Consider the following 23,555-nt stretch of genomic DNA (forward strand, 5'->3'; position numbering starts at 1 on the left):
TCAAGCCCCGCGTCGGGCTCTGGGCTGATGGCTCAGAGCCTGGAGCCTGCTTCCGGTTCTGTGTCTCCCTCTCTCTCTGCCCCTCCCCCGTTCATGCTCTGTCTCTCTCTGTTTCAAAAATAAATAAACGTTAAAAAAAATTAAAAAATAAAATAAAATAAAAAGGGCCTTTCAACTGATTGAATCAGGCCCACCCAATTTATCTTGGATAATGTCCCCTCCTTAATTCAACTGAGTTTGTGGACTTTAACCACATCTACAGAATACCGTTACAGCAACACCTAAATTCGTGTTTCGCTGAATAGCCGGAGACTGTAGCCTAGCCAAGTGGACACATCAAAGACCATCACACTCCCCAGTTTCTTTTTTGTTCAAATGTGCCTATTGTAGTAATATAAGACTTTATGACACTCCTCCCGTCAAAAGATGGAATCTACATTTGCCTCTACTTGATTCTGCACAGACTTAAGACTGCTTTGATCAAATGTATAACAAAAATGACGCTATGTGACTTCCAAAGCTATGTCATCATCAGCCATGAAGATTTCTTATTCACTAGAACATGTGCTCTTGAAGCCCAGAGACGCCATGTCAGAAATCCAACGAGCCTGAGTCCTTCACATGGAAAAGGCCACTGTGTTCAAATCCAAACTGAGCTCATCCTTAAGGCATCTCAGCCCATCCATAATACATGTAAGTGAAGAGGCCATCTTGGAAATGGACCCTTCCTGCCGTCAAATCATCTCCGCTGAGCCCCCAGACACAGTGGAGCAGTGAAGAGTCGTGCCCACTGTTCCCCTTCCAAATTCTTTACCAGTGAAATCCATGAGCATAATAAAATGGTTGTTCTTTAAAACCATTTAGTTTTGGGTGGTTTACCAACACAGCAGTAGACAACAGGAACACCTGGAATGTTTTTCTATCCTTTTATTTTCAAGGGTTTTATGGAGGTTTGTTGTGTTTCTATAAACAACACGCTCTCTATCCCTTTTTCCGATCTGAGTCTCAAGATCAGATTCCTTAGGAGGGACTCAGAACATTTAAGAGTGAATGTGTACACACAGTAAAGCCCGAAAACGCACTTTGGGTTCTACCTTTAGACCCACATCTTGTCTGCCCATCCTTCCTGTAGGAACTCTGGCACCAGGTTTTCTCTAGTTAATTAGCACGGAGCTTTAACCACCCATCCGCAGCCCCCTCGCCCAGATGCTAGCTCCTCGCCCAGACGCTCCCCGACCTCCCAGTCATCTACCAGACCTGCTTCTGACCAGGGAAACTTTAAAGTTCCCTTCAGACCCTTGCAGCCTAAACGAGCAAGTCGCAGTGATGGGTGGAGGAGGTTACCATGGAGACAGGTCCAAGGAATGAGGCTCCGGCGGGAGGGAGGGCCGGGACGCGGCTTCCGATTGGCTCAGCGGGCGCGCAGCGTTCTCCTTGCGCACATGCGCAGTGGCGCTGAGGCGAGGTCGCGGCGGAGCCGAGGCGCGGCGCGTTCCGGGCCAGGCTTCTCAGGAGCGGGCTGGAAGGTGAGGCTCCCGGCCGAGACACGTCGTGCTTTCCGGGTTAGGGAAGTGGCGGAGCCAGAGGCCCCTCTGCAGCGCGGGGCTGAGCTCGCCACGCAGGCGCCCGCGCCCCCGCCGCCATTGTTGCCCCGGGCCTCTCGGGCCGCTCCGGCTGCGCGTCCGCCGGGTCCCCGCGACAGGTAATGATGTCGAGGGCGCCGGGCGCGAGTGTCCGCGCGGTCAGGCCGGAGCCCCAGCCCGTCCACGCGCGGGAGCCCGTGCTCGCGGCCTGCGGAGAAGACGAACGCGGGGTGGAGGTTGCTGTGGGGGGCCCGGTCCCAGCTCAGCGCGTCGTCGGGTCCCCACTCGCTCCCCCGCTGCCCGCGACCCCCCGGCCGAAGAGGTGTTAGGGACACCCGACCGGGAAGGGCAGGCGACGGGTGAGGCCGGCGCGTCACCCCTGCAGGGCCTGGTACACAGTTGGCTTTGGTTACACGACTGAGCTTTGAGGAGGGCTCAGAACTGGGGCCCGCGGACAGGTGGTGTCCGTGCTCCAGGTCTGGCCTGTTCCGAGGTTTTCTTCGGGAATCCCGGTTTCATATTTATTCCTAAGGAATTGTCTCCTGTAGAAGCATTTAAAAGGGCTTCAAATCACACCAGCCTCTTCTACTCCCCGCCCCCCCTCCGTCCCCCGTCCCCCGTCTTACCGGCTTGTCTCCCCAGCCCTCTGATAGCTAAAAGCTAGAATAGTCTGGCATTAATATGCAAAGCAGGTAAATGGCTTGCCCTTTTTTCCTTGACAGTTTCCTTGGGAACCTTGAGCACTTTATTAAGAAGAAATTCTCAGGTATCGTTCTAAGTACCTAATAGATTCGCTCTGTTGTTCTTGAGAGGTAGTTCCGTCCTTTACAGCTTCTGTAAGTAACAGAAAAATACTGAAGCTTTCTTGCCCCCTCTGTAAAAGTTTAATTTCTTTTTCAACAAGTTAGAAGTTTGATCTGTTGTTTGGCTCATGATCCAGGTCTTTGCTTTTATGACCACCTTTTTTTTTTTTTTTAATTCTTTAGAAATATTTTTTTTAAATGTCTATTACTGAGAAAGAGACAGAGCGCGGGTAGGGGAGGAGCAGAGAGAGAGGGAGACACAATCCGTAGCAGGCTCCAGGCTCTGAGCTGTCAGCACAGAGCCGACACGGGGCTCTAACTCACGAGCCAGCCGTGAGGTCATGACCTGAGCCGAAGTCAGACACTTAACCAACTGAGCCACCCAGGTGCCCCTCTATTACCACCTTTTGATGGCAGTCCCATCCCCTGTCCCCAACAGATTGCACTTATCATACAAATCTAAGGATGTAGGGGAGGAAGACCAAGGTAAAGTCCGATTGTGTTTATCTGTGCAGACTGAGTAGGCGATCTCTGTTGGTGTATGCGCATAGCAAAGGGCACCAGGAATTCTTGACTTTGTGGTCTGTTCTTGTGTTTTAGGGTCTCTTAACCATCCCTGCAAGTTCTGGGCTCCAAATCTGTAACTAAGGCTGCTGACTCTACCTTGACCTTGTTCTGCCCCTGGCTGCAGCAGCCCTTGAGAGAATGTCTTTGTGGCTCTAGCATGAGACTTCAAGCAGTTGGCTCACTACTGGAAAAATAAAGGATACTGCCAGACTGACCTTCCTGTCTGTAGCAATGTTCTCCCCGTGCAAGAGGATGACCAGTTCTTCACGCTCCCAAATCCTTCTAATGTGGAAGCCAGACAAGGTTCAGAGTGGACCCCACAATGTGGAGAAGGAAACTCATGCTTTGAGACTCTTGCGTGACACTGAGACCTGTCGACAGAATTTTCGAAATTTCCCATATCCAGACATAGCTGGTCCTCGAAAGGCATTGAATCAACTCCGAGAGCTCTGCCTTAAATGGTTAAGACCTGAGATTCGCTCCAAGGAACAAATCTTGGAGCTGCTGGTGCTAGAGCAATTCCTGACCATCCTGCCTGGGGAGGTTAGGACGTGGGTGAAGTCCCAGTACCCAGAGAGCAGTGAGGAAGTGGTGACTCTGGTGGAGGATTTGACTCAGATTCTAGAAGAGGAAGGTGAGGATTGTAGGGCAGAGAGGGGAAGAGTCCTGGGTGGTTAGAGAAGACTAACCGGGACTGTCACAGAGCAGCCCTTTAAAGAAACCGGCGAGAGCAGAGCTCAGTGAGTGAGAACACACTTGAACGTGCGCCCCATCCTGCCTGGTCTGCCCCTGCCAGACTGCTGGAGACCACACACACACCTTACCCGATGGCTTAAAACAGTGACCAGACACAATCAGATTACCCCTGTGGGAGCCCTCAGGAATTTCACCTGCAGAGGTTTGAGCCATTCTGCAAAGAAACCATTTGCTTTTGTGAATTAGGTTTTACAGTAACATGCTTGCAGAAAGGTAGAAAAGGGTCCAGAAACATTTCCTTGTTCAGACACAACACACAAAATTTACATCACATGACGCTTTAGGAGAAAATTGTGAATTTAGTACGTATCCTTAGCCGTCCCAGAACAGACTTGTTTTTGAAGCCTGGTTTGACATCTTAGGACAAATCATCGGCCCTTCCCTCTGCTTCTTTGAAGTGTGGGTGCTGGTTTTGGTTTCTTTCTCACTTCTCACTGTAGGAAAGTGTAGGCATCTATCTGGTGAAGAATTTCGTAGGCTGTTCAAACAGGACTAATCTCCATCACGGTCTCCCTTCTTCCCTAGCTGCTCCTCAGCATTCTGCCCTTCCCCAAGAGACCCCAGAGGAAGACCCCAAAGGAAGACCTGCTTTCCAGGCAGGATGGTTAAATGACTTGGTGACCAAAGTAAGTGTTGGTTTCTTCTATGATTTTAAAATGGCTTATTAAGAGGTGTACGTATGAGGACGTTTTCTGTCCTGGCCCTGTAACTTCTTTGCCCCCTAAAGCCCAATCTAGGACTTAAACATCAGTTTCTCTCTTTAAATCCACCCTGTTTGTTAAGGTAAGTGACTGCCCTATGTAGGAAATAGGCTCCGGAGAGCCTTCCCCAGATATGCCCTTCCTCACTTTTTGACTGTAAGGCAGCAACCATAGAGGTTAAGGGATTGACCTCCACAGCCAGATGATCAGATTTAGTTCGTGGTTCTGAACCTATGATTTGGAGCAAGATACTTGACCACACTTGGCCTGAATTATTAAACTCTAATAAATAGAATTTACCTGTTAGATTGGGAGGATTAAATACTATGCGACTTGTGGTTAGCCTGGACTACAGTAAGCCATCAATAAGCAGTGGTTGCTAATGTTATTTTTCTCATTAACAAGTAATTAAAGGCCATGTGTTTTGTGGTGTAATGTTGATCGTAAGTCTGTGTTACGTCAGGCCACCTTCAGAGAAAGTTTTACTGTAAAAATACACACCTGACACTGGCAGCCTGGAGCCTGCTTCGGATTCTGTGTCTCCCTCTCTCTCTACCTCTCCTCTGCTCGTGCTGTCTCTCTCTCTCTCTCTCTCTCTCTCTCTCTCTCTCTCTCTCTCACTCTCTCTCTCCAAAATAAATGTTTAAACATCACTTTTGTACATACACATTAAAATCAGACAGATGTTAAGATGAAATAAAAGATTCCATGCACAGGGGCGCCTGGGTGTCTCAGTCAGTTAAGCATCAACTCTTGGTCTCAGCTCAGGTCATGATCTCATGGCTCATGTGTTCGAGTCCTGGGCTCTATGCTGCTAGCATGGAGCCTGCTTGGGATTCTCTCTCTCCCTCTCTCTGCTCCTCCCCTACTCACTCTCTCTTTCTCTCTCTCTCTCTCTCTCTCTCTCAAAATAAACTTAAAAGCAAAAAAAGATTCCCCACCCCCAAAATTTAAGATATCTAGGACTAAACATAATATAAATTTTATAGTACATCCATATCGTGTATCATTCTGTAAGACACGAAAGAAGCTTTAAATATTATAAATCGTCTGTTCTCCCGAAATTATAAATTGAAAATGTAATTTGAAAACCCAATATAATTTTTTTAAGAAACGTAAAGTTCATTTGAAAGACATGGAGAAGTAATCAGTTTTGTGTAACAAAAGGAAGAAAGAGCCAAGAGGAATACTAACCTTGCCAGATTGAGAAATGTATCTATAAAAGTATAACAGTTCAACAGTGTGAGTTTTGGTCCCAGTTTTAAAGATTTTTAGATGTTTTTTAATGTTTATTTATTTATTTTGAGAGAGGGGGTGGGTGGGCAGAGAGAGAGAATCCCAGGCTATCCGCACAGAGCCCAAGGCAGGGCTCCAACTCACCAACCAGGAGATCATGACCTGAGCCAAAATCAAGAGTCAGATGCTTAACCGACTGAGCCACCCAGGCGCTCCTAAAGGTTTTGTTTTTCAGGAATCTCTACACCCAATGTGGGGCTCAAACTTAGAAATCCGAGATCAAGAGTCACAGGCTCTACCTAGTGAGCCAGGCAGGTACACTTCATGTATGTATGAACTACATACATTCATTCATATATACACTTCCCAGCTCTATCCACTGGAAGCAATGGTACCCATAATACCATTCAATTTTATTTTGAAAAGGAAGGAGGAGCTCTGCATTTCATCGTAGGACACACAAATATAGCTTAAAATTTCAAATTACAGCACATTGAATTCTTTTTTAGAGAGAAAGACAGCATGCACACTCGTGTGAGCGAGGGAGGAGGGGCAGAGGAAGAGGGAGGGAGTCATGGAGGGTGAGAGAGAGAGAGAGAATCTTCAGTGGGTGGGCTTAACGTCCAGTGCAGAGCCCCACACAGGGCTCGATCTCACAACTGTGAAATCATGACCTGAGTCGAAATCAAGAGTCGGACGCTTAACCGACTGAGCCACCCAGGCGCCCCAATAACACACTGAATTCTTGAGGCAAAGCTCAAAAAAGCACAACCATTCAAGGGTGTCATCTTTGTAAAGCCCTTTCTTCTTTAAGATGCAGTCACCAACACATGCGCCAGTGCCAGCCGAAAATGTGATGATAAATTCTGCTTTATTTTCAGACTCCCCTGTAGGACCGTTCAGGTGTTCTCATCCATAACTCGGGTGAGGGTGTTAACTAGACCTTTAGGGTCTTACTGAGGCTCAAGATTCGGCGAGTCCCCTCACCACACACACACTTGGCATTTTCACTGTCCTCATTCTACCAGTTCTTGAACCAGGTTATATTTGATGTTTTAGGAATCGATGACATTCAAAGATGTGGCTGTGGATATCACCCAGGAGGACTGGGAGATCATGCGTCCTGTACAGAAGGAATTGTACAAGACTGTGACATTACAGAACTACTGGAACATGGTTTCTCTGGGTAAGCATCATCTACGCCCGCTCCTGCCAGCATACCCTCCAAGTCTCCTTTCCTCTCTTGTTAAAAATGGGTTGGTCTCTAAAGTATTTTGCTAAGAATGGGGCCTAGAGGTGAGCGTGCTCGTCCCGTTCAGGCACAGAAATGTTTTCCCTTTTCCCAAATAAAAGGTTTCTAAGTGAAGGATCATTGAAAACTGTGATGCCCGGCTTCCCTGGGCTTCCACACAGCACTGCGCCTTGCCCATTTCCTACCTTTCCTGTGGTCTCCTCCCGCCATGATCTCTATGCACATATCCTCTTGGGTGGCAGGAAATGTTCATTTTAGCTCTGGAAAGGACAGTGATCTAATTCTCCCACTACATCCTGTCCGTGAACCATTGTTTTCCCGTAGAAGTCTGTCCTCACAAATAAGTAGAAGTCAGGTAATAAAATTCGAACAACCGTTTATCTCCAGGATAAAACTCCTTCTGTTTCCTCGTGAACAGGACTGACCGTGTACCGACCAACTGTGATTCCCATGTTGGAAGAACCATGGATGGTGATAAAAGAAATCTTAGAAGGCCCTAGTCCAGGTGAGAGCACAACTGGCGTGGGATTGTTTGTCCTTCAGAGCCTGACTGCAGTGAGATCTGTTTTTTAAGTGTGGCCAAGGCATCCCCACAAAGACATCCCAGCCTGTCAGGAGCACTGAACTGTTCGGCGTTGCTTCCTGACAGATACCATTTTCAGGAAGGGACACAGTTTAGTTATTTTGAGAGAGACAACACAAGCAGGGCAGGAGCAGAGGGAGAGAGAGAGAATCCCAAGTGGGCTCCGCACTGTCAGCGCAGAGCCCGGTGCGGGGCCTGATCCCACGAGCCACAAGATCGTGATCTGAGCCTCGATCCAGAGTTGCACGCTCAACAGATGGAGCCCCCCAGGCACCCCTCCTGCCCTCCTTTTTAAGCATGCGTGAATGTCCCTAAGATTTTAAGTTTCGGACCTTCTTTTTAAATTTCTTTTATTCTGTTTCACCAGCAAACCCTGTAGCCTCCTGCCTCCACTTTCCTAACTTACTCTATTTTCTAATTTAAAAATGTATAAATTCAGAAGATTCAAAAACGTTCTCTCGTTGTATAGCACGTTCACCCAGTTCCTGCTTCTCCCAGCACCCGACAACTGGTGCTTGTTTCTAGTTGTTTCTGTTAAGGTGTTTTGTTTGCGTATCAAGTCAATATAAAAAGGGCTTCTTCTCGGGGCGCCTGGGTGGCTCTGTCATCAGTAAAGCGTCTGACTTCGGCTTAGGTCATGATCTCGCAGTCCACGAGTTTGAGCCCAGGCCCTGCGTTGGGCTCTGCTGACGGCTCAGAGCCTGGAGCCTGCTTCAGATTCTGTCTCCCTCTCTCTCTGCCCCTCCCCTGCTCGCCCTCTGTCTCTCTCTGTCTCTCTGTCTCTTTCTCTCTCTCTCTCTCTCTCTCTCTCTCTCTCTCTCTCAAAAACAAATAAACGTTTGGGAAAAAAAAATTTTTTGTAATGTCTTCTCCATTTTCTAACAGAAATGGTAGCAAAGTACACACAGTTTTGTACTTTGCTTTTGTTCACTTAAAGTATATCTAGGGGCACTTGGGGAGGCTCGGTCAGTTGAGCATCTGACTCTTGATTTCTGCTCAGGTCCAGGTCCCAGGGTCGTGGGGTCGAGCCCCACGTCAAGCTTCACACATGAAGCCTGCTTGAGATTCTCTCTCTCCCGCTCTGTCCCTCCATCCCCAAGCCCTCTCTCTCTCTCTCTCAAAAAAAAATTTTTTTTAAGTATATCTTGAAAAGTGTTCCAAGTGAGGATATAAAGAACTTCCTCATTGTTTTTTTTTTTTTTTTTAGTATCTGCATCACATTTTATTGTGTGTCTCCTAAATTATTGAACCTGTTTCTTGTTGATGGGCTTTTTGGTGTTCCCATTCCTGCCTTCCTCCGCAAGGACTTCAAACCTACAGAAAAGTTGCAGAATCAGTACATTGAACACCTGTGTAATTGTCACCTGGAACTTCCAGCTACCATTATTTAGCCACTTCTGCTTTTTTTTTTTTTTTAAACGTTTATTTATTTTTGAGACAGAGAGAGACAGAGCATGAACAGGGGAGGATCAGAGAGAGGGAGACACAGAATCCGAAGCAGACTCCAGGCTCCGAGCCGTCAGCACAGAGCCCGACGCGGGGCTCGAACTCACAGACCGAGAGATCATGACCTGAGCCGAAGTCGGCCGTTTAACCGACTGAGCCACCCAGGCGCCCCTAGCCACTTCTGCTTTTTCTCTCTACACACACACACACACACACACACACACACACACACACACTTTGCTTTTGCAAAGAACCATCTGAAAGTTAGTTGTTGCAGGGATCATGACATCACACACACACACACACACACACACACACACACACACACTTTGCTTTTGCAAAGAACCATCTGAAAGTTAGTTGTTGCAGGGATCATGACATCACACACACACACACACACACACACACACACACACACACTTTGCTTTTGCAAAGAACCATCTGAAAGTTAGTTGTTGCAGGGATCATGACATCCCCCCCACGTATTTCTGCGTGTATCTCCCATTCTTCGACATAGGCTCATCGTTCTCTCCCCTCACATATTTCACATTTATACAAGATGTGTATCTTGTATAGTCCCATATTCAGACTTCCCCCACTGTCCCCAAATATCATGCAGTTTTTCTCCCCCTTCCGGGATCTCCTGTCAGGAATCCTGTGCTCCACTTAGTTATCCTGTGTCTTTAGTCCCTTTTAGTCTAGAATTGTTCTCCGCCTTTCCTTTTCTTTCTTTTCTTTTTGTTTCTTTCCTCATTTCTTTTCTGTTTTCTTTTCTCTTTCCTTCCTACCTTCCTTGGAGCATTTTTTGAAGGATCCAGGCCAGGTTTTTTTTAAATATTTTTTTTAATGTTTATTTATTTTTGAGAGAGAGAGAAACAGAGTGTGAGCAGGGGAGGGGCAGAGAGACAGGGAGACACAGAATCCAAAACAGGCTCCATGCTCCGAGCTGTTAGCACAGAGCCTGACATGAGGCTCGAACCCACCGAGCATGAGATCATGACCTGAGCCGAAGTTGGATGCTTAACTGACTGTGCCACCCAGGCACCTCAGGCCAGATATTTTTTAGAATGACCCACAACCTAGATTTGCCTGATAGTTTCCTGATGTTTAGATTCAGATCAAATATTCTCACCAAAACAACCTCAGGTGTATACTTTGCATTGCCATTTGTCTCATTAGTGATACTCATTTTGCTTCAGGTGCTGTTGGCCAGATCTCTCCATTTTAAAGGTGCAGGGTTTTTTTCTTTATAATCGGTAAGCAATCTGTGGAGTGATACTTAGAGGCCACATGACTATTCTATTCCCTGGTAATATTTTATTTAAGCATTTTTGGCCTCCATTGTTGATTCTTGCTTTATCATATTGCTGGTTGCAAGATGGTGATTTTCCGATTCAGTCCTCTCTTCTCAAGGATTACTAGCATTTTCCTGTAAAGCACAGTTCTCCTTCTGTCTCATTTTTATGTGTACATAGCACTGTAGACTAATGGAATTTTTCCAACTACAGGGTGTTATTAGTCCACTAATTCCTGGTTTGTTTTGTTTTTTGTTTTTCATGCTCATTTGTCCCCAGTTTGGGTAATAGGAGCCCTGCAAACCAAGTCCCATGTCCTTTTGACAGGTCCCCATTAGTCTTTAATCCTTCCCTTGCTTTCTAGCACAATAGAATGTTCTTTTGACTCACCTTGTGCCTACCTTAGACCTGGAGGCTCTCCAAAGTACCCTGGTTCATTTTGATAGGGAATAGTACTTAGAAACCAGAATGTGGGCAGGAAGTGTGCTCACTACTGTGGGTACCGTTGCTTCCAGTGGATAGAGCTGGGAAGTATGCATATGTATGTATGTGGTTCTCTTAATCATGAGTTCACACTGACAACTGACTGATATCCAGCACCGCAAGGCTATTACGTCTTGTATTTCCTTTTCCATACCAGGTGAACAACTGGTTCTCAAGAGCACTAGTATATACTGATTCGCCCTGTCATGTAACACACAGAAAAATGGTTTCAGAATTAGGTCACTGCCTATCACTACCAATAACAAACTGGGTAATGTTCAAAATTTCTTCAGAGTCCTTTCTGTCCTTACAATGTATCCCACTAATACTAAGAATTCTGTGTACTTTACACAGAATACTAAGTTCAAAAGTTCCTTCAATTCTTTCCTTTTAGCTGTCTTAAGGGTTTGCTGTGCAGCTTAAGGGTTTGTTTGACTCTATTTGTATTCAGTTTTAGTGTTTTCTTGTTTTCTGGTTTTTAATCTTCCGGTTTTGAGTATGTAGAAACATTAACTTGGTTCAGAAGTCAAAACTGTGTAGAAAGGTATATGCTCCCATCCCTTCTGCTCTGTTCCAATCTACCCCCTATTTATTTCTGGTTTTTCCTTCCGAGTTTCTCTTTGCAAATAGAAATCATAAAGATATTCTTACGTGTCTTTCTGTCTACAAGAGAAGTGCACTATGCTCTTGATTCTTGCTTGTCTATTGCCTTTTTTTTTTTTTTTTTAAGTCACTGACTTCTAATACTTGTTAACTTACCTGGTCATTAGATATTTTAAGGGTCACGCTGTTTGAAAAGCTAATTCTTCTCATAATTTATAGCAGAATGACCTATATATACCTATAGCACAGAACGTGCCTCTACCACAGTAAATTCTTCGTGGAATGATTTTGGCACACTCTAGACACTGAGAAAATATGCATGACATAACGGAAGTGAGCCTGAACTAGAAGTCAGGATAGTCTTCTGGAGGGTACTGCCAGTCTGGGACCGCTTGTTTTTTTAATGTTTATTTATTTTTGAGAGAGAGAGCGTGCGTGTGTGAGGGGCAAAGAGAGAGGGAGACACAGAATGTAAAGCAGGCTCCAGGCTCTGAGCTGTCGAACTCACGTATTGCGAGATCATGACCCGAGCTGAAGCAGGACGCTTAACTGACTGAGCCACCCAGGCGCCCCTGGGATCACTTTAATTTGAACCTGAGAAGTTTTTTAGATTGACTTTCAGGTAGCGTGCATTGGCACTGTAAATTCACAAGAGGGGACAGTTTATGGTTATGTATTTTAGGAGGAGAATTTTCTTCTTCCAAAGAGCACCAAGACTGAGAAAAGATTATGTAGAAGTGAGGGTTGTTTTTTTGTTTTTTTTTTTTAAGTTTTGTTTGGTTTTTCTAGCCAGTCCTTCAGCGGAGTGTAATCCTCTATGCTCAGGAGTCCTGTGAGCACCCCCCCCTTGTTAGGGCCTCAGGCTTTGTTTTTTGGCCCTTGGGCCCTTGCCCCTCAAAATGGAAGTGTAAGGTCATTAAACAGATGGAGGGGCTGTCTCCGTCAGCTCTTGCTGATTTCCTGTCTCCCTGCTTTTGCTTGAGTTTTGGCCTCTGAGGATTTTCCTGTCTTACCGGCGTAGAGATACATCATAAGTTGACCCTTTGGTTTGGATACCTGATTAGTCATACTTCAGGAAACGGAAACTTTGATAATTCACAAATAGAACAATAGTATTGGTCTTCACTGGCCACTCCTGTCTCAGAACTTTGATAGTTGTTTATTCAGGACCTATAGCCATTCTTTCAGGTTCCACTCCAATCCTACCTCCCCCTGAAGCTTTCTTTGGTTACCTAAGTCAACACTGATCTCATCTGCTAGAAGTATTGCACCATTTTTTGGCCCTGTTGACTAGACACTTAGCACTTCCAACCGGCCCTTTCTGGTTAAATACATAGATTTAAGCACAGTTTAATAACATCGGTTTTTGAATTTCCGGTAAGCTGATTGATTTTAAAATGTATATTATATCCATTTCTTCATGGTCATGATTCAGCCTTGTTATTTTAAGCTTGTTCTCGCTTTAGTACTTTTCAGGTATACGGTGCGCTCTGCCATAGACTGTCCGGTTTCCTGGTATCAGACTGAAACTCAGCTTCTGGTCCTCTCATTTGTGTGTGTGTGCCCGCACACCTCTACCTGTACAGTCCCTTAACATTCTCATTTTGTTCTTTTGGAGGGGAGAGTGACAAATCCTGGTTTGAGGGAGTTGTGTTTAAATATTTTTGTTATATAAAAATAATATAACTACATTTCTAGTACTAAATAGCAATAAAAGTCATATATCCAATTTATTGAAAATTGGAAAATATTTTTTAAAAACCTGTAATCTTGTTAGCACTTTGATATTTGTCTAGTTCCAGTGCATTTTCATGCTAGTTATGATACTACTTTTTTCATTTAACATTACTCCCAAGCATTTTCTAATGTCAACTATGATGTTTGTGTTTGAATCAGAGTAATAAAAGTCATTTGTAAATTCAGTCAGTACAAGGAAGGAAAATGAAGTATTTGTCTACTTCTCCTCACCCATTACCAGGATTTTCACCCCTTAGATTGTTACTCTCTGTGTATGTGTATCTATATTACATATAGCATATCCTTACACAGAGTGGATCTTGCTCTACATAATGTGTCCTATACACCCTTACATGTCAATGTATGTGAACCTACCTAGTTATCTTTATCAGTTATCAATATTCCATTATCCCTACTCTCGTCATTTATTGATTGATGGCAGCTCTTATTTTTAATGACTGCATATGAGTCTATGGAATGGATATATTAAGGTTTTTTTTATGTTAATTTTTTTTTTATATTTATTTTTGGGAGAGGGAGAGAGCGCGCACAGGAGAGGGGCAGAGAGAGAGGGAGACACAGAATCTGAAGCAGGCTCCAGGTTCTGAGCCATCAGCACAGAGCCTGATGTGGGGCTCGAACTCGTGAACTGTGAGATCATGACCTGAGCCGAAGTCAGATGCTCAATCAAGTGAGCCACCCAGGCGCCCCATTTGTAAAGTTTTTATACTTTGGTCTGCATCTTAGAAAATTTCTGAACTACCCGGCATCACTTTTGCTATATTATAAAATCCATATTTCATTATATTCCATTACACAATTCTTAATATTTGGAAGTCCTATGTTTTTTACCTGATTTCAAGGGAAAAAGATACCGTAATTTAAATTTGTTTTACACCTCCTGCTGGAAACAATAGGCGTCAGTACCTATGATTGCTTTGCAGCTAGGTTTGAAGTCAGGGATTTTTGCTGTTGTCGTTTACTTTGTTTTTGTGTGTATGTGTATGCTTTCATTTGGTTCACCTTTTTACAACAAATTATTGTCATTTATTCCAGCAATTCAGTTGAGTGGGCACCATATCAAGTCTTGGGCCATTTTCTGAAGGAAGCATAAAAGAAGCATAAGCCTTTCCCAGAATTTGTGTCTAAGTTGGAAATAAAAGAAACACACAAAGTTCTGAAGTAATAATGCAAGGCCAAGTGCTGACATGGCCCCGACATTATATATGGTTGAATCATGAGACTGCTGGTATTTCAGTCATGTTGACCTATAGAAAGGCAAGCTCATATGATTCAAGCTAATCTGTACTTTAAGATTCCTAGAAGGACAAACAGCAGCTGGGCCGTACCATTGTTTTAATGGGTAGAGAAGTTACCTTAAGAGAATGCCTAAGTCTGGTTTTCATATGGCCCCCGTATGAGGTGCTATGAGGAAGTAGCTTGAAGTTACGTGGAGAATTTAAATGTTAAGCTAACTATGCAGTTTGGTAGAAGATACAGTAGAATAGGCAAAGCTGGATTATTTAGGGACAGAATATGTCAAGTGGAGGTATTTTGAACTTTTTAAACGTTTCTCCTTTAAGCCACTGGTCCTCAAACCTTAGTGCACATCAGAACCACTTGGAGGGCTTCCTGAAACAGATGGCTCAGCCCTACCTCCAAAGTTTCTGATGGGGCTCGTCTGGATGGGCACCAGTTTAACACACTCCCAGGTGATAGTGATCCGCTTATGCTGCCGGTCTGGGGACTGTACCTTGAGAACTATTACTAGGAGAGATTTACTGGAGATATTTGAGCCTGGAGAGCACTCCATGGAATTGCTTTTGGGATATTATGTAGGATTGTGCTGAGCAGGCTGGGAGGAGTTAATGAGAGTTAGCATCTACTTTATACGAATCAGTCCATAAAGTGAGGCCACGTTACCCCAAGTCTTACTAGTGTTTTCACTTCTCGTAATCCTGTCACCTGACCTAACCTATTTTATTGCACTGTGCCCATGTTGAATAGTGAGGAACCTCTCCTTTTACAACGGTTTGGTCTTCCGGTTTTCTGCAGTCACTTTTCCCAAGTTTTGTTTTGTTTTGTTTTGTTTTTTAAGGTCTTATTTATTGAGGTGCCTGGGTGGCTCAGTTGGTTAAGCGTCCGATTCTTGATTTTGGCTCAGGCCATGATCTCACAGTTTGTGACTTCAGGTCTAGCATTGGGCTCTGCCCTGACAGTTTGGAGCCTGCTTGGGATTCTCTCTCCCTCTGTCTCTGCCCCTCCCCACTCATACTCTTTCTCTTTCTAAATAAAATAATTTTTAAAAACTTAAAATAAATAAAGATTGTATAATAAAATTAAAATAATAATTGTAAAATTATAATAAAACCTTTATTTTTTTTTAGAGAAGTGGGGAAGGGTAGAGGGAGAGAGACTTCTTAAGCAGGCTCCCCACCCAGCACAGAGCCTAATGTGGGGCTCGATCTCACCACCCTGAGATCATGACCTGAGCTGAAATCAAGAGTCGGTTGCTCAGCTAACTGAGCCACCCAGGCGCCCCTCTCTTTTCCCAGGCTTTAAGTACCACATTGTGAGGTTGTCCAGGCCATAGTCTTTTTAGGCATTTTATTCACATTCAGTATCTTGTTTCTGTTTTGGCAGTTTCCTTTCTCCAAATAGAGGATAACTTTTTATATTTTTATATTCTTTTTATTTCAGAATGGAAAACAGAAGCCCAAGAGTGTACTCCAGTTACAAATACTTCTAAGTTCACAAAGACTGGTACTCAGACCATCAAGTTGGAGGAACCATATGACTACGATGACACATTAGAGAGGCAAACAGCAGATACCTTCAGGAAAATTCCCACCAGCGGAAGAAACTTCCCTTTGAAGTCCGTCCTCTCACAAGAAGATGACCCTATGGAAGAGTGTCTTAGTAAATATGATATATATAGAAATAGTTTTGAAAAGCATTCAAACCTAATTATTCAGTTTGGTACCCAATCAGATAATAAAACTATGTATGATGAAGGCAGGGCAACCTTCAATCATGTCTCATATGGTATTGTACATAGAAAGATATACCCTGGAGAGAAGCCTTATAAGTGTAACGTGTGTGGGAAAAAGTTTAGGAAGAACCCGTCCTTCGTGAAACACCAAAGTACCCATGCCAAAGAAAAATCTCATGAATGTGAAGAATGTGGGAAAGAGTTTAGGCATATCTCATCCCTTATCGCACATCAGAGAATGCATACTGGAGAAAAACCATACGAATGCCACCAGTGTGGTAAAGCCTTCAGCCAGCGTGCACACCTTACCATACATCAGAGAATTCATACTGGAGAGAAGCCCTATAAGTGTGATGACTGCGGAAAAGACTTCAGTCAGCGTGCACACCTTACTATACATCAAAGGACACATACTGGAGAGAAACCGTATAAATGCTTGGAATGTGGTAAAACCTTCAGCCACAGCTCATCACTGATTAATCATCAGCGAGTTCACACCGGTGAAAAACCTTATATATGCAACGAGTGTGGGAAAACTTTCAGTCAGAGTACACACCTTCTTCAGCATCAAAAAATACATACCGGAAAGAAACCGTATAAATGCAATGAGTGCTGGAAAGTGTTTAGTCAGAGTACCTACCTTATTCGACATCAGAGGATTCATTCCGGAGAGAAGTGTTATAAATGTAATGAATGTGGAAAAGCCTTTGCTCATTCCTCAACTCTCATTCAACACCAGACTACTCACACTGGAGAGAAATCCTACATATGTAAGATATGCGGAAAAGCCTTCAGCCAGAGTGCAAACCTCACTCAACACCACAGAACACATACTGGGGAGAAACCGTATAAATGCAGCGTGTGTGGAAAAGCATTCAGCCAGAGCGTACACCTTACTCAGCATCAAAGAATTCATAATGGAGAAAAACCCTTCAAATGCAATATATGTGGGAAAGCATATAGACAGGGTGCCAATCTCACTCAACATCAGAGGATTCATACCGGAGAGAAGCCGTATAAATGTAATGAATGTGGGAAAGCTTTTATTTATTCCTCGTCACTTAATCAACATCAGAGAACTCATACTGGAGAACGGCCCTATAAATGTAATGAATGTGATAAAGATTTTAGCCAGCGAACATGCCTTATTCAACACCAGAGAATTCACACAGGAGAGAAGCCCTATGCGTGCCGTATATGTGGTAAAACCTTCACTCAGAGTACGAACCTCATTCAGCATCAGCGTGTTCATACTGGTGCCAGACATCATAATTAATGGATGTGGCAGATGACTTCACTTAGGTTTGACAGTTCACCCGAATTTTATTTTGTGCTCCGTTAAAACATTATTCAAAAGAAGTGCAATATATGTTAGATATCAGCAGAAGTATCAAAAGAAGCATCAGAATTAGTAATGTGGATATAAGCTATTTAAATTTAATGTGAAATTTAAAAAGAAAACTTTATTCACTCCTTAACCTTTATTTGCTACTAGTTCAATTCATTCCAGAGAGAAACCCAATCTGTAACTCATCAACTCTTAGTGTATTTGAAGTACTTCTTAATGAGACCTTATGAATGTAACTTGGGAAAGCTTCCATCAAGTAGGGATTTCACACTAGCGAGGAATCTTGGGATAATTGAAAAAGCTGCTTTAAGGCCTTTATTACTTCCCAGCTTTGAAGCCTTAAATACATAAGGGGTTCCCTTCCCTTTTCCTATTAATGCCATAACTGCCATGTGGAGCCAGTAGGTTTGCAAAATATATACAGTGGAAAGTATCTTAATTTCTATGTGACAACTGTGTAATTACATTTTCCTTTACTGAAATATTCAAGGAAGAGAAGCTTAATGAAACATGATCTGTTAGGATAACTAATGTATATATAACCTTTAGACGTGTACAAATTAAACAGGCAAAAATTAAACACCCATCCTTAAATTCACCTTTAAAACATATTAGCCTTAGTTTCACTAGGTTTTGACATCTGTCATCCTAAAGGAAAAAATAAGAAAGTTACCTTTTTTTTTTTTTCACCTGACTCCTAAACTCATAACTTGAGGTTCCCCTGTGGCTATTTTGCCATAGAAAGCCCATTTCCATTGAGACCCATTTCTCGAGTGCCTACTGTGCTCAGGGCCCAGACTTCCCAACTGGATCTTCACAGGGCTTGTGCTGAAAACCACAGCTGATTCAACAACAGAAAGCTTACTAAAGTAGTGAAATGTGACAAAGGACATGGTCTTAACTATTAAGTACTGTCACAGAATGACATAGGAAGCGTACTAAAATGGGTTGCCAAATGCAATCCCATATCCCAAGACAAGTAGTGAAAGCAGCTATTTACATAGTGTGAGGGAAAAACAAGTCATGGAAAATAGATTTAAGTTCACTACAGAAAGTGGGTCAGGGAAAAAAATCAAGGGTGAAAACTTAGCAGTGAAGAAAGAATACACGGGTAACTTACAACATGAACTATTGTCCGACTTGGGTTACCTAAGAAAGTAAGAGTGGCTAATTAAGACCAAATTCAGCCTGTTTAGAAGAAAGAACTAAAAATGAAGCAACTGATTTTAAAAGAATAATTGGAATTGGTTGTTTTTCATACATGTAAGTAAAATAGGGATTACTCTTAAAATGTCAGAAAACATTTACTGGAAAAAGCATTGATGCAGAAACTCATTGATGCAACAATCACTAGACAATATTAACTAAGTTTGTGGGGTCCTGAACATAAAAGGAAAACAGGCAGAAATGCAAATAGAAACAGGTAAAGATACTATTGTGTTTAATATCCACAGCATTCCACGATCAGAATATAAGACCATATTCTGAGAGCTGAGATTTCATCTTGCTCTTAATTGTTTCTTCAGTGCCTTGTGTATAGGTTGTGGTTGATCTATGTCGGTTGAATTAATAAGTAGGTAAGTTAGAATTGAGTTATAAGGTATAATTAACGGATATGGAGTGAAGGTGGTTGAATTTAAAATACTTTTGTGCACACATGCAAAGAAATACTTAACAAATACTGGTCATTCGCTGGGTAAGAGGAACTACTTAAAATTGAAGAATCAATTCTTAACAGTGGGGATATTCCTAAAGAAATCGTGGGACGTCACTGCACAGGAAGTTTTCCTGAGCTAGATGAAGAAAAACTGATCTAAATTCTGGTGCCATAAATACCATTTTAAGCATATGATTGGCCATTGCAGTCTCATTTGGATGTTACTGTTGATAGCAAACGTCCTGCAGACAGGTGCCGAAGGAAAGACCTGGGGTGCTAGCATCTTCAAGGCTTTCTTGTTGAGTGTTTTCTTCAAGAAGCTACTGCTTTCCCTTGTCTTCACCTCAGTTAACCCTGATGTCATGGAATCATCCTTCACAAAGTGTAGATCGTCTTCAGGTTGCATAATACTCGAGTTAGGCCTATGCCATAGTTACCATGTTAGAAATAACCGTTGTACTTAAGATACAATTTTTATTGATAATGCCACTTCAAATCTTACACGACACTCTTTCCCCTCCTGGCATGAATGTGTGGAGTATTGCAGTCCATAGCGCCTTTTCTCGCTTTAATTTGTATTTCCTGCCTTTGTTTTATGTAAATAATGCATTTATAAAGTCTTCCACTGATACGCTGAGGCAATGGATGCCCTTAGACAGTAACAGAATAGTGGAGAGTCATGGGTCTTTGTGTATTTTTCCCACTTTTTACAGTTGTCTGATCCACATGTAATTCAAGTTTTTGGTTTTTTTTTTTTAGCAGATAGCCTTATTTTCCACAACTTTTTATTACAAAGATGTTGAAATATACAGAAAAGTTAATAAAATGAACGGTATATCTACCACCTAGCTTTAAAATTTTAACATTTTTTACTGAACGACTGGAAAGTTACTTAGACGTGACATTTCACCCCTAAATACTTCAGCATGCATCTCATAAAAATAAGGACTTTCACATTACCACATACATTACATACCTTGAAAAATGAGTAAGAATTCTCTAATCTTTCATGTTTCATGTTTAAATTTTCCCTGCTGATCCCAACAAGTTTCACACATTAAGTTCAATTACTATGTCTGTTTCATCTGTCCAGGTGTCTCCCACTTCTGATTTTCTCTAGGACCTTTTTTTTTTTTTTTTTTTTAATAGAGCAGGTCAGTTGTAGAATGTCTCACATTCAGGATTTAACGGATTGTTTACATATGGTTTATCTTGTTCCTGTACCCCCTGTGGCTTCTGTAAATTAGTATTTATGGCCAAAGCCTTGATTGGATTCAGGTTAAATATACATGTTTAATATTAACACTTCACCGATGTGTCTCCTGTTGCATCAAATCAAAAGTCTTATTAGTATCTGGTTGACCATCCGTGATGCGAATCATGGGAATCACCGTATCTTCCCAATGTGCAGATGTGTTTTTTCCGTTGCAGTTGATCCAGACTGACGCTGGCAGGGTGTGGATAGCTTGTCCACCAAGAACTTTTCACCTGGTACTTGTAGTACCCAGTGATGACGCTCGTTCCCCAAATCAGTTATTTCCTTAAGATTGGCAACACGGCAATTTTCTATCATTCTCTCAACGTTTCCTGATGCGTAAGTCTGTAAGGCAGAGCTTTCCGTCATCTGGAGGTGCACTGGAGGCAAGGCGCTACTTCAGTTCTTTACTTACCAGTTTTCAGAGTGAGGAGTTGGCAGTGATGACAGATTATTCCATGTGTTTACGTCAGTCATGGCCATTGTTTCTGTTGCTCAAATTGTCCCCCATGTGGCCAGTTGGAACCCTTCCAGTAGCTCTCAGGTCCCTTGTCATTCCTTCTCTAGCCTTTGGGGACTTCATTGCCTTCTGACACAAGAGATCTCAGGTTCAGCGCCCCAGATATGGAATGAGCCATGTCTCCTGCAATCCCTGGCTAAGTCAGCAACTATTTAGAAACCAAGCTCTGGACGCTAGGTATGCTCGTTGCTGCTGGGGTGTCATTAGCAGGTAGCCTTTGGGTCTTGACCATTCAACTTAGTTCTTGTAAAGGCAACTCTTTGCACTCATTTCATCAGTTACAGAATCTCTAAGAGCCGTCATTACATACTGGGACAAACTGGGGAGCAAACAACTTAGCCTTTTAAGCATACAACTAAATTGGAGAGGACGGAAGTGATATGTACACTAGAAAGCAGCAAGCACAACCCCAAGAGGTCTTGTACCAGGACCGGCAGAGTTTACGGAAGGGAGCATGTCAGTTAATAGGTGGTACCTAGTATGTCTTAACTATTACATGTCTTGGTAATTCATGTATTTATAAGCTAATCATCTTTCCCATCACGTTCCTTAAGGCAGGTTTCTGATAAGATCTAAATCTGAACCCTGAGGATCTGTTTCCTGCAAATCTAAGTGCTAGTTTTTCTTGCTAAACTTTTATTTGGTCTTCAGAACTTAGAGTGTTAGGTTTCATTCTTCAGCTGTATCTTCTGGTATCAATTCACTTGCATGTGCCTGTAAATGTGCTTAGTCCTCTATTTTGTTACTCTCTTCCTGGCTATTTCACTACAGTTACTAGCCCCTTGGAACACTGTAGCCATTAAGAATGGCAAGCATGTGCACTACAGTGATATGTGTAAATATGTGTGTGAACTCGCAAGCAACGCTAAGTCCTCTGTATGGATGGGGAAAGTGATAGCCATGATGCTGAAGTGTCTTGCCTGAGGTCATACAGTCCTACAGCGACAGAATAAGGGTTTGGACCCATGCCTCCGGCACTTAGTTGAATTCTTCCTGTAAAATTAATGCTAATGGAAATCCCGAGCACAAACAGTATGTACCTACAATTTTATAAAACTGTATTTTGATGAGATTAGAGCATGGAAAGTTTATTTTTGTCTCCCCTTCTCTATAGTTTCCTAAATTCAGATCTTTAAATGAGACTAGCCCCATCAAGAATGCACTCCTCTGTACCCTCACTTCGGTTTTGGTCTCCCACCCGGATCTTTCCCAGCTTCAGAACCATACAATGTTATCATCTGGAACTATCTCAAAAGTACCTTCAGTGGTTGAATCTAAAACAGAACTTTCATCCCCAAATCTCTATGTTAATTCACGGTAACTTTGAGAGGCTAGTTCACCTGTAGTTACAATCCTATTGGCTTTACTTTCCATGTGTTCCCATCCAGTCTCTTCTCTATCCCCCCTGCCACGACCTCATTTCAGGCTTTTAATCAGCTTTCGTTTTGATTCTTTCATAACCAGGTAAATGTTCATCCTGCCCCTGATCTACCCCTTTCAGTGTATCTGCCACACTTTGCTCAAGTCCTGTGAAAACCTGTGAGGCCACCACATAACAGCTCTACAGGTTGAGTGGTGCATTTGACCACGTCGCCATTTGCTCGACACGCTACGATATCCTCTCATTGTCAACGGCAGTGGATTGTCACTCTTAGCTGCACATTGAAATGACCTGGGGAGCTTCTACAATTACCAACGCCCGGGCCCCACGTCGAGGGATATTGACTTACTTCATTTGGGATGGAGAATTATCCATCTGAATTATCAGTAATTCAATTCCCCAGGTGATTCTAATGTCTTAAAGTGCAGCAAGGGCAGAAGCAGGAATTCCAGGGATTCGGAGGAGAAATGGTGGTTGCAGCAGAGGTGGTAAGAAGTGACCCAACCCAGGATGTATTTTGAAGGTAGAGTCTCTAGGACTTGCTAAGGATTTGGATTGGGAGTGAGGGGCATCAAGAGTGACTATCTTAGGGGCACTTGAGTGGCTCAGTTGGTAGGGCATGCAGCTCTGGACCTCGGGGTCGTGAGTTTGAGCGCCACGATGGGGGCAGAGGTGACTTTAAAAAAATTAAAAAATTAAAAACCTTCAGAAGAATGACCATCTTTCCGACTAGAATATATGCTCCTAACAAGGGAGAAGGCTCTACTAGACTCATTTCTGTAGCTCCACAGATGGGCCCAGATGAGTTCCAGCACAAACAGTGGGCTGCCTTACAGGAAAGCAACGCTGAGTTGGGGGAATCACTTTTATAGCGAATTGTAACCAAACATGCTCTTTGCCTTCCCTGACCCCCCCTCCAGCCCCTGCTTTGCCTGTTTGCTTGCCGTGAACACAAGGCTGAGAAATGGCCCAGGTAAAGCACGATTAAGACGTCGCAACCTTGGCATACCCAACAGGAACACCTAGGGAAGTGCAGGGTCCGTGGCATATGGCCTCTCCCGATATGGTCCATTCTAGTGTAGAAGAGGGGAAACCTCCCACCAAGAATTCGGGGGCGGTTAGGGCTTCTGTGTAGGAAGGACAGAAACTCAAAAGAAGTTGCCTGTTTCAAGACTGCAGAGTAGAGGTCTTTCCCTGAAGAAAAATCTTTGGTCATTCCAAATCTGATCCATACGCAGAGGTTGAAAAGTAATGATCTCACTCCGCGGTACACTGATCAAAAACCACATCTGGGATATTCATTCATTCATATTTTACACTGGAGTAGAATATACTACATTTAAAATGGCTGGGGGGA

The 23,555-nt window shown here is 43.2% G+C and overlaps 1 protein-coding gene across 7 annotated transcripts; it reads left to right on the plus strand.

The window, feature by feature from the left end:
* Window positions 1-1,449: 1,449 nt before the first annotated feature.
* On the plus strand, window positions 1,450-21,889 carry ZNF287 (zinc finger protein 287). Of its 7 annotated transcripts, none has more exons than XM_042967062.1 (7): window positions 1,450-1,526; window positions 2,306-2,349; window positions 2,987-3,587; window positions 4,235-4,335; window positions 6,706-6,832; window positions 7,317-7,403; window positions 15,746-21,889. In XM_042967062.1, the coding sequence occupies exons 3-7, from the start codon at window positions 3,185-3,187 to the stop codon at window positions 17,311-17,313; spliced, it is 2,286 nt and encodes a 761-aa protein (XP_042822996.1). In that variant the 5' UTR covers window positions 1,450-1,526; window positions 2,306-2,349; window positions 2,987-3,184; the 3' UTR covers window positions 17,314-21,889. The 7 variants fall into 7 exon arrangements, with proteins under 7 accessions (XP_042822996.1, XP_042822997.1, XP_042822998.1 ...); XM_042967061.1 differs by lacking the exon at window positions 1,450-1,526 and adding an exon at window positions 1,806-1,942; XM_042967063.1 differs by lacking the exon at window positions 2,306-2,349 and having other exon boundaries at window positions 1,454-1,526.
* The last annotated feature ends 1,666 nt before the right edge of the window (window positions 21,890-23,555 follow it).

This window comes from Panthera tigris, chromosome E1, assembly GCF_018350195.1.
Source record: "Panthera tigris isolate Pti1 chromosome E1, P.tigris_Pti1_mat1.1, whole genome shotgun sequence".
In the NCBI taxonomy this organism is placed as follows: Eukaryota; Metazoa; Chordata; class Mammalia; order Carnivora; family Felidae; genus Panthera; species Panthera tigris.

Coding starts and splice junctions, on each gene's coding strand:
- ZNF287 (XM_042967062.1), top strand. CDS start 3,185: ATGTTCTCCCCGTGCAAGAGGATGACCAGTTCTTCACGCTCCCAAATC. Junction 3,588..4,234: donor TCAGATTCTAGAAGAGGAAG/GTGAGGATTGTA, acceptor CTTCTTCCCTAG/CTGCTCCTCAGCATTCTGCC. Junction 4,336..6,705: donor TAAATGACTTGGTGACCAAA/GTAAGTGTTGGT, acceptor TTGATGTTTTAG/GAATCGATGACATTCAAAGA.